Source organism: Vigna angularis, chromosome 2, assembly GCF_016808095.1.
Source record: "Vigna angularis cultivar LongXiaoDou No.4 chromosome 2, ASM1680809v1, whole genome shotgun sequence".
Taxonomy (NCBI): domain Eukaryota; kingdom Viridiplantae; phylum Streptophyta; class Magnoliopsida; order Fabales; family Fabaceae; genus Vigna; species Vigna angularis.
In genome coordinates, this window is record NC_068971.1 from 28,224,787 (window position 1) to 28,236,305 (window position 11,519).

An 11,519-nucleotide genomic window follows, 5' to 3' on the forward strand; every position below is an offset into this window, starting at 1 on the left:
TCTTTTAACAATCATGTCTTTTAATTGTTTTAGTCAAAGACATTGTTTCGACTCCTTTCTATTTTTGAGAAAAGCCAAATACCTACTTCAGTTGTTTAAGCATTGCGTCTTTAGCTCAGTTCTCTCTCAAATGTTTTTAGACAACACATCGTTTGTCATGCGTTCGATTGTTTTAGCTTAAGTGTTTTCTATTTCTTAGAATTTAAATGTTTTCCTATGATTTTTCTATCAAAGTTGATAATGTTTTATTCAAGAATTTAATGAAGAAAAATAACTTTTAACTCTGGTTTCGAGTGATCGTCTTTTTCTTTTACAAATGGATCTCTTTAATAATAAAAAATAATAAACATTCCATACAATAATAAAATAAGTATATATTTTTCATGTAATGCTAGATTAACTCACGTGCTTTTATAGTACACTCTTGTTTTCATGTTTTATTAAACATAATTATGTGTTTTTATTGATTAAGTGCCTTCATGCTTTATTAAATATAATTTAAAAGTACACAATGTTATATAGTTTCTTAAAACGATTTTTGTAGAGTGAAGTATATGATCATGTTTTAGATTTGTCTATTTTTAGTACTTAATTATAATGATAGAATTTTTAATATTTTCTCTAACAAACTTCAAATATTTTAATATCGATAACAAAATTAGTAATTTTAATATGATACTAAATTAGTTATTATTGATTTATATTATTCAAATCAAAACTTGTCTAACTATTTTAATTCTTTTCTCAAAAAGAATTTTATTTAAATAATATAATCTAATTTAATTTGATAATTATATGAATATTTTCAAATTAATTATTTTGAAAATATATTTCATTTTTTCTGAAAATTCGGTCAGATTACAATATCATAAATATATTACCATAATAATATAAATGAATGATTAACGAATTAAATAAAGTTATTTTCCAATTGGATAAAAATGCACACGAAAGCGGCCACAACTAGGCTCTGATCGTACGAGAAATCCAAAACACAGCTGTGAAACATTGATTTCCACCGCATAAAATGAACAGTTGCCCGATAAAATTTCGTGAAGTTATCAATTATGTCACAGTATCATGTCAATTCCGACCCAATCAAGCTGATAAGCTTGATGTCCCACTTAAAATTGCTGGATTTCAACTCCTAATTAAATTACAGTTGCAGTTTACCATCCCCTTTAATTAAAGCTACTCATTTATTTCCATTTTATGACGCATCACCAATATAACTGGGTCCTGCTTTTTAGACAAGTGGGCTACACAAATCCTTTCCAGTGAAGTCAAAAGGTACAAATTGTGCAAATCCCACAAAATGGGATGAAAATTAAAAGTACATATGAGAATTCACATTTCAAACAGATATACATACACTTTGACACTTGCTTTGCTTCTTTTAACCTCCACCAAGTTCGTAGATAATATAAGCAATAGTTTATTTTATTACAGAAACATGAATGCATAAATGCATTGATCAGAGGTGTGAAGTATACCTGTTTATTTAAAACTTCATAAATATACATTTCCTTCTTTCACCTTCAATTTCCAATCACTCAACTTCAATAAACTTACTCGATGCCCACGTTTTCGCAGCATCAGAGAGCTTGCTGCTCTCAACTTCCATTTTCCTCAACCGAGAAGAATTCTTAACAAACAGCTCAATCGCCTCAGAGTCTATACGGAAACAGTGCATAATATCCACATTTTGAAGGTGCTTGCAGCTCCTAAGCATAGAAACCACAGCAACACTAGTAAGTGCTTTACACCCTCTCACTCTCAAATCAATCAAACGAATGCACGAAACCAGCATCGAAACAAACTCCTTGTCGACCAACATTTCGTTATGAGACAAGTCCAGCTTCCTCAACTGCCTCAAATGCTGTCCCAGAGTCGCAAGCAGCCCAGGCTCCCTCTCAACCACGTCACAGTTCACCAGGGCCAGTTCCTCAAGTCCGCCGCAAGCTCCGGCAAGAACCTTTAGGCCCTGCCCGGTAACAAGGCAACAGCTTTGAAGCCTGAGACTTGTGAGCTTATTGAAGTTCGCGGCCATCGCTAAGAGATGGTCGTTGTTGAGGTCCAGAGGGAGACGGAGGTCGAATTTGCAAACATTGGAGCGGCCCTGAGTTAAAAATTGCATCAGTCCTTCTCTGCTACCACCATCATGAACCAAGAGAAAATCTAGGGAGTGACAATGTTCCACAAGCTCCAAAAGAACCGCGTACACCACACTCCTGCAAGTTCTGAGCTCAATTTCATGAATTCCTTGCAAGCACCTGACGAAAGACGAGTAAGGCCCTCCAATACCCTGGCAACTGTGAAGCTTCAATTTCTTAAGCTTGGTGCATCTCCTCCACAACCAGCCCAGCCCCCAATCATTGCTGCGAATCCCCACCACACAAAGACTCTCCAACCCCAATTCCGCGTCAAAGTCTTCCCTTTCTTCGTCGCTGTTGACCCCACCTGGATTTTCTTGGTCAGAGGACAGGGAAATGGACAATTGTTTGAGACAGGGGAAGGAGGGAACCCAGTTGAGAAATAGGGGCCTGGGGAGGGTGATGCAGAGGGATGTGAGACGGGGAAAGGAGGTGGAGAGAAAAAGGAGGGAGGAGAGAGAAAGAGGGGTGGGGTCGAGAGAAAGAGCGAGGAGGTTGGAGCAGGAGGAGGAGATGAGTGAGAGGATGTGTGGGGACAGAGAGAAGTGTGGAGAGAGGGAGAGAGAGAGGGAGGAGAGGAAAGGGTGGTGGAAGAGGAAGGAGGAGAGAGAAGAGACGGTGAGAGAGGAGTGAGGGATGAGGCGGAGGGAGAGGGAGGTTGTGGAGGATCGGTAGAGGCGGAGCCAGCGCTTGCAGACGAGGGCGACGGAGGAGGAGGAAGAAGGAGGGAGTTTCTGGAAAATTTCTTGCAACAACTCATCGTAGAGGCCGTTCTCCATCTCACCAATCTCTTCTCTTTTTGTTTCTGTTTCTGGTGTCTGTTGTTGAGAATTAAACCAATTGTTCTGGGAAGGTCTGGTTTCTGTAGGAAAGAGAGAGAAGGAAAGATGATTAGGTGAGAAGAAGAGAAGTGAGTTTCAAAAGGCACCTTGCTTTCACGCGGCAGCAGAGGACGTGCAAGTCACGTCCTTGACACCGAACAAAAAATTGATTACAAAGAAAGTAATAGGTTAAGTGCACCTTAAAATTTGAAAAGAAAATAATTATTATTTACATCCACTTAAAAAAGTTAAAGACAGCTTCATTTAAACTAAATGTATGTGCATAATTATTTTAATATTTATGCAAAATATAAAAGTTCTATACTTTCAATTGATGAAGAAGTTGTTTTAAAATAACTCAAAAGCTAACAGAACAATAACGTGATATACTTACGCTTTTAACTTATCACCAAAAATCGCTATTAGAATTGTGATTTGTTAACTAATGATAGAACAAACAAAATGAATTTTGATTTATCTTCCTTTTACTCTTACCGATAAAGATTTTCATGGAATAGAAAACAATTTCCACTTTTTTATTAGTTATTAACAAAATATAATAACACGTTTAAAACTACGTTAATGAAAAATTAAGTTTAAGTATTGTTTTTAGAAGGTCAAATTTAATTAAAAATACTTAAATAAGAAGTTAATTTATTCGTTAGTTTAACATGCAAAATTTAGTTTACAAAAATATGATTTTTAAAAATTATCAATGATATAAAAAAATTATAACTTATTATAGTGGTATATGTCTCATGTAACTATAATAATTTTACTCTAGGTCTTGAGTATAAATTAAATTCAGTGTTGATCTTTTATGGTCGTCAAACAAGTACTTTCTTAATTTTTACATACAAAATACCTCTCCATTGATATATGCTTTGAATTAATTTATATAAAACATGAAAATCATTCAAATAAATTTTTCCTTTTAAATTTATATATTTTTTCGTATATAATTAAAAACACTTTATACATATTATTATAGTATTTTGAAACTCTTAATTTGTTTATTAACACGGGTTTGGTTTACTTCCTTATTTATGTTTATTTAATTTTTTTTATTTTTTTATTAAATTTTTATGCGATGACAAAAAATATATATTTATTTTAAAATGTCATCCTAATTAAAATGTCAAAATACACGCATGAGTTCTAAAAAGAATAAAAACACTTTATTAACATATTTAATTGTATTTAATTTTGGTAATATACAAAAAAATTTCTTGATTAAATTTGTTTTGTTCATAAGCGGATATTTTTAGTCTAGTAAGGTAATTATCGAGATTGATCCAAGGTAGAAACAATTCTTTGTTAAATTTTATTTATTTGGCAATCAATTCAAGTTAATCTAAGATGAAACTTGAAACACAGAATATATGGATAACAATATATTTCCTTTTAAAAATATAAAATAGGAGTTATCGTTAAATTGGGTATAATGTCCGCAATTTACAAAAATAATAAGTGTACAATTGGATAACTACCAAAATCAATTATGATTTCTAAAATTACATCCAAAAAAAATAAAAATAGAAAATAAATATTTGATTTTAAATTTAAAAATAAAATTAAAATAAGTTATAAGAATGGAATCACATTAATTTTTTGTAGGATGTAAAAGTTGGTATTCCAACTTGGTGGTGCTTAGAGTATTGAAGTTCTCGTATCTTAGTGGATGCGAGTGGCTCTTCATCCCACGCTCACTTGTTCGGTTCGGTTAGTGACACCTTTCACAACAATATTCAATATTAAAAAATCATGCTAACTATTTCTCTCTTTCACTGAATTATAATAGAACATCCTTTTCTACATATTCATTATTTGTTATTCACAACCACAAGCTCCTGGAATTCATGTGTTATTCACAGCCGCAGAAGCAACATTCCTCGGTTTAAGGGTAAGAACTTTATTGTTTTATTATATCATACCTTTAGTCACCTTCTTGGAGTATTGACCTTAAGGTGTTTTGTGCACAACTTAGGGGAAAAATTACTATATATGCAATTGTGTTGGTATTACTAATAAATACAATTACTATTATTATTGTCATATTTTACTAAATAAGTATATAAATAAATCAAAATGTCGAATACGTGCATTCTGGTTGGTTTCGATTTTTTGAAAAAATCATACCTCCCAACACAGAAGATGTTAACATCCTTAACTATATTCTTGAAGGTATAAGGTTGGTTGTTCGGTGTGAAAGAGTAATGGAGGATGTTATCATACCTACCTAAACTTTTTACTAAGTAAAAATCAATTTGATGAAACATTTAGTAATTAAAAAACACTTTTACCTCCATTACTTATATTAATTATTATCCATGTATAAAAATTAATGTGGTGGCATAATTATAAATAAAATAACATTTTTTATACTGGTTATAGTTATAATAAAATAAAAAGTGAGTAGGATAACATTTTTCTAATAAAGAAGAAAACTTTTTATACTGGTTATAGTTATAAATTGTTTAGAAAGTGGATATAGTAATATTTTTATAATAAGTAAGAAAACTTTATGTACTAGTTCTAATTATAAATGGTATAGAAAGTTGACGTTGTGACATGTTTATAATAAACAAGAAAACTTTCTATGCTGGTTTTAATTATAACTAGTATAAAAAGTGGTTTTCTATTCTTTCCTTATCGTGATTTTTTACTTACAGTCCAAAATAGCCTAGGTCTGCAAATGAATTAAGACACTGAAAACTATATCTATCATGTCTGGCCATCGTTCGCTCTTGTCGTCATCATAACTATTTGAATCAGAAACTTTTCTAGTCTAATTTTTCTTTTTCAGGTGACGCACACAGTAGTGCTCATGGTTGCTCGTGATTTTAGATCTGCAATGGAGAGACACGATTTGCAGCTACATGTGGTTTTGAATCTCAGAAATTTGATCTGCGTTGTGATAGAGATGCAATTTTGATTAACTCCCTCCAAGGCTGAACTGAGTAAATTCTTCAAGTTCAGCAACTCAGTAGAGGTCAGGAACGAATGAAGCAATGAAAAAGTTGAATTAAGGTAAGGTGTTTAATGGAAACAAAGCTATGCTCTCAGTGAAGTGATTTATGGAAGGTGGAATGATGCAAATGAAGCCTAGCAAGATTTCCACTAGGGAAGGTGGCTATAGGACGTTGAACCCTCTCTGACAATGACTTTTGAAGGGGAAATAATCCTGGAGTAATCTCAACAGAGATTTCTTTCATTAATCTCAAAAGTAGTTATTTACATGAAAAAAGCTTCAATTTATAGAGTCTTCAAAGCTCTTCCGGTGCAACTAAGCAGCTAATAATTAGCTATGATACATGGGGATGTTGTGACCTGAAAGGCCATGTTTTATATGCATAAGACTCGTGCAAAAAAATCAAAATAGACATGTGGTGCAGATTCTGGAGATCATCATCAGCGCTGGGTGCAAAGTGATGTGTTGAGCGCCAGTTTTGGAACTTGAAGAAATGAAGTTGTGGACATTTCCTCTTGCTGGGCTTCATGAACAATTCGTTAGGTGACCATGTGGGTGACTGATGAGTACATATTTATGCTCTCATTTAGCCTTTAATATTGGATTTTTGTATTAACCATTTAACGGGAAATTAAGGTTAATTCAATTCAATCATACAATCATACAATTAATAAGCATTGAAATAATCACATATTTAACATAAAAAAATTAGAACCTACTACAAAATTATATGATTCTACTAAAAAGTAAACTTTAAATATTAAAATAAGAACTTGAGAGTGTGAAAGGCCAATAACAATGGAGAAACCGCGATTAAAACGATAGGAAATTTAACTATGCAAAAATCAAACCTAGACAAATATACAAACAAAATATTAGTTTTAGAAACAAACACAAACACCAAAACGCAGAAAAAAAAGCATAAAAATTTATCTCTAAGGTGGAGAATCGCAATAACCAATCCAAGAAGAGGTTTGGAACAATTTTGATCGGTGATTATGTTTCCTAAACGTTCATGACAACCACGAAGATGATAAAAAACGGCTGTAAATAGTGAAAAATGCAAAGAAAATGGGTTATATCGACGTAGCGGAGCAATTTCTATTTGTAGAAGAAGAACAATTTCGCGAAAAAGATGAAATCGTTCACCCTCTGTCTTTTATTTGTTTAACCTAGAAAAAGTTATTACCTCAGTTCTTCATAAAACCGAGAAATATGGGGGATACGACCTTAGTTTCCTACTCAAATGAGGCCTAAAGTTATCTAAAAAAAATTCAAAAATAATTTAAAATGACAATTTTGAAATTTTGTTCAACTCTTTTGCCTCAAGTCCCACCAAACCAAAGCATAAGATCGAAATTACCTCGATTACAACTCAAAATGGGTCAGAGCAAAGTCTATGGCATCGACTCTCATGGACACGAGGCCAAAAGCCTTGCATAGATATGAAAATTTTACTTTTCAAGTGGCCAACTTTTTGGGAAAAGGGTCTATGACCTTGGTTTTGAAAACAACTGAGGCCAAAAACCTTGCTCAGAGATTTTGGTCAAAGCATAAAGGGGAATGTTAGTGTGCGCAGAGGGTTTATGGCCTTGGTTATGAAAATAATCGAGACAAATGCCCTGCATAGATGTTTTGATCAAATTGTAGAAGAGAATGTCAGTGTGCGCAGAGGGTCTATGATAGCGACTATCTTAGAATTCGCTGTCATAGATCCTCTACTGCTTCGTATGGTTTAGAACCAAAACATATACTTTCGTGAAAATTTCAAAAATATCACCGCATTATGTTATACTTTGATTTTAAGTAAATCGAAGTATAAAAGGCACATTAATATCTCTTTTACATGAATCCTGGTTTTATTTTAAGAAAAGTCTTTGTTATGGTTTTTTAGAACTATCGGGTTTCATCTTTATTTGTTTTTATTTTTCCTTTCTTTTGGCATCCCAATATATTATAAATGTATTCGCTAACCTATGTTATTTATCATGTTCAATGTAATTTTTTTTTAAATTAAATTGATTGCAATATCTTGCCAAACAATCTGGTAAAAGTATATACTCTCTCCGAGATTCTTAATCATGAAAAAACTTTATTAGAATTTCCTTTTTCTTCAAACCGTAACCACAATTATGATAAGAGACATTTAAAAGATTACAACTGTAAAAGAATAGGAATAAAAATATTACACACAAAAAGTTTATCCCAGTTCATTCTCACATTGAAAACTACATTAAAGCTTCTGCGAACAATCCTTGATTATAGAATTGTGCTAATTGCAATATTATTGTGTTGCACTTACACCCTGATCAACCCTAGACCAAATAAATTTCTCAAACCATATTAGAGATCCTTATTTGATGCAAGAAAATCACTTAGAAACTCTATCTCATGATTTCACGTGAGATACTCCGCCTCTAGAATCAATCCTCAAATATGAAAACTGTTTTAAAATTTTACTGATATTTATGTGAATAGAAAATATGAAAACACATGACAGTTTAATGGTCTGTAATTTTATAACAGAGTTCTACTCCGCGACGCCGGACTTCAAGAAGAAAACGATGAAAAAAGTATATACAACTACTTTTATATTATTTTCTAATTAAAAGTGAACTTTTACATCAATATTTTGCATAATAAATGTTTACATTAAAAATACACACCAATTTCTTAAATAAACATTAAATACGATTAGAAAATATTTAAAGAAATTAAAAAGAAAAAGGATATTGATACATACTAACACCATTTGGTATGAAAATGTAATGGTTGAGAGTGTCACCACAACTGTGATTCCAACTTAAATAGCAATATTTTAATTATTGTGTTTTATCACAATCAATGAAATGAATGAGACGTCATTAAAAATATTAATTAATATTGTCTTAAAATTTGTAAATAATAATAAAATAATAATAAACTTAAATTAAAAATTTTCAAAAATATAACAATTAAAAAAAAACATAAAATTGTTTTTGTTTTTGTGTTTCGGATAGAATATGCACACAACAAATGATTTATTGTTTTTCCATCAAGTGCAATGAAAACTTCAACGTTGGAACATTTTGGAACTCTCTTATAAAATTACATAACATAACGTTGGCCATTTCTTCCAACACCCTTTTTTTTCCTGCACCTCCTAACTTTTAAAATCTCACTTTTACCCTTAGGACATTATAAAAACCCCAATTTGATTTTAGAAAAATGATATTTTAACAATAATATTTGACAACATTTTGACACGGGACACGTGTCAAAATGTGAATGGTGCACGTGAAAAATGAATTTTTAATATGAGAATAACGTGACAATGAGAATTGGGGGCAGGTTTCAAATTTTGGCTTCATTTTATCATTTTCAGATTTGTCTTCATTTTGGCTTCATTTTGAGAACCTCTGAGCGCGAAAACTAGAGAGAGAGAGAGACTCGTCTTCCCTCCACCCAGCCACCACTACTGTCGGAGTGCCGCCGTACTGTCGGCGTTCGTAGGCAAAACGTAGGCGGTGTCATCTTCCCTCCACCCAACCACCCAGGTCGTCGTTCATACGCAAAACCTAGACGTCTCCTCTTCCCTCCACCCAGCCACCCATTGCAGCCAGAGTGTCGTCGTAGTGCCGTCGTGTGTATGCGAAACCTGCGCTTTCTCCCATCCACCCATTGTCGCTAGAGTGCCATCGGAGGAACCACTTTTTATACAATTTATGAACAAATACGTGGCAAAGGAAGCATATTTACTAAGAGTCATTGTGCATGAACAAAACTGGTACAAAAAAGACAAAATAAGTGAGTTTCATGATCATAGTTGACCTTCCTGTGCAAAACGTTCACCTGAAGTACCCACTTATTTTGTCTTTGGTACCAATTCTGTTCCTGCACAATGACTCTTAGTAAATATCCTTCCTTTGCCACGTATTTGTTCATAAATTGTATAAAAAGTGGTTCCTCCGACGGCACTTCGACGACAATGGGTGGGTGGGAGGAAGCGCAGGTTTCGCGTACGCATGGCGACACTCTGACAGTAATGAGTGGCTGGGTGGAGGGAAGACGAGACCGTCTAGGTTTCACGTACGAACGGCGGCACCGGGTGGCTGGGTGGAGGGAAGACGAGTCTCTCTCTAGTTTTCGCGCTCAAAGGTTTTCTCTCAAATGTTCCTCAAATTGCAAATCTGAAAATGAGAAAATGAAGCCAAAATTTGAAACCTGCCCCCAATTCTCATTGCCACGTCATTCTCATATTAAAAATTCATTTTCCACGTGTACCACTCACATTTTAACATGTGTCCCGTGTCAAAATGTTGTCAAATATTGTTGTTAAAGTATCATTTTCCTTGATTTTATCTCCCATCTTCTCTTTTTTTTATTGACGCCACCAATGCCCCCATCCTCCAGCATTATCTCTCCCTACTTCTTCATGTTGCATGAGACACTACAAAAATCTGTATTTTTACCGGGGTTTTTTTTAAATATTACCGGCGGTTTTAACCCCTGCAAATCATATTTCCTGCGGTTGGAAAAACCGGTGGGAAAACGTCCGTCGCCAAGCAAGTATCGGCGGTTCTGAAAAAACCGCCAGTATTAGCGGGGGTTCCCAGAAACCGCCGGAATTTCCAGGGGTTTTGTAGAAACCGCCGGAATTAGTTGGGGCTTTATGAAAACCGCCGGGAATAGCGGGGCTACTCAAAAACCGCCGGAACTAGCTGGGGTTATCTCAAAACCGCCCCTATTTTTGATGGTTTAGTTTACCGGGGTTTTAAAACCGCCGGGAATTTGTATAGTTCATTTTTTTTTATTGTAATAAAAGTAGATTATAATAAAAATGATTTTATTGACAAAACAAACAATAAATTAATATGAACTAAAATTTAATAATATTGTATAAAATAAACTACATTGTTCAACCTAATATCATTCATACAACTAATTGTTCATACATACAAATTAAAAAGAAAGAGGTTCATTACATATGTTCAATATAGATGTTCAATACTAAAAGTATGACTCATAAAAGTATTCAATAACAATATCTAATTTTTTTCTTCATTACATCCATTGTTTGGCCCACTCCCTTGATCAAATACCTACAATATAACATAATAATTAGTCGATAATATATTTAATAAAAAAATCATACAAATCATACAATATAACATAATAATTTACTTTTTGCTAGCTTTGACTAACATTTTACTATTATTACAGTTTTAATAGATGATTTTTGCTGATTCTTTTTGTTGTTTTAAACTTTCTGCTCTAGTTTTGATTGAGTAGTTAGTTTTACCTGGTAGCTTTTATTTTTATTTTTTAGTGCTATTTTCATTTCAGATTTAGATTTAATTTGCTGACTTTATTTTGACTAACATGTTTACTAACAGTTTTTGAAATTTGATTTAGTTGTTAACCTTTTTTCTGTTTTGCAGGTATAGCTACCAGCTCTTATTTTCTCCTTTCAGTTGCAGCTGGTTTAATTCAACCCTTACCTTTTGATAATTTGGTTCTTTTAACATGTTTGCTTTACTGATTTTAGTAGATTTCTAGAAAGCCCAAGTCCTGCTGGTTTTAAGGTATCTTATT

At 33.2% G+C, this 11,519-nt stretch overlaps 1 protein-coding gene across 1 annotated transcript; it reads right to left on the reverse strand.

The window, feature by feature from the left end:
- Positions 1–1,327: 1,327 nt before the first annotated feature.
- LOC108327868 (F-box protein At5g51380) lies at positions 1,328–3,082 on the reverse strand. The gene has a single exon (XM_017561590.2). The coding sequence runs from the start codon at positions 2,930–2,932 to the stop codon at positions 1,550–1,552; it is 1,383 nt and encodes a 460-aa protein (XP_017417079.1). The 5' UTR covers positions 2,933–3,082; the 3' UTR covers positions 1,328–1,549.
- Positions 3,083–11,519: the final 8,437 nt, after the last annotated feature.

Bases quoted from the DNA above. Each gene is read 5' to 3' on its own strand.
- LOC108327868 (XM_017561590.2), bottom strand. From the start codon at position 2,932: ATGGAGAACGGCCTCTACGATGAGTTGTTGCAAGAAATTTTCCAGAAA.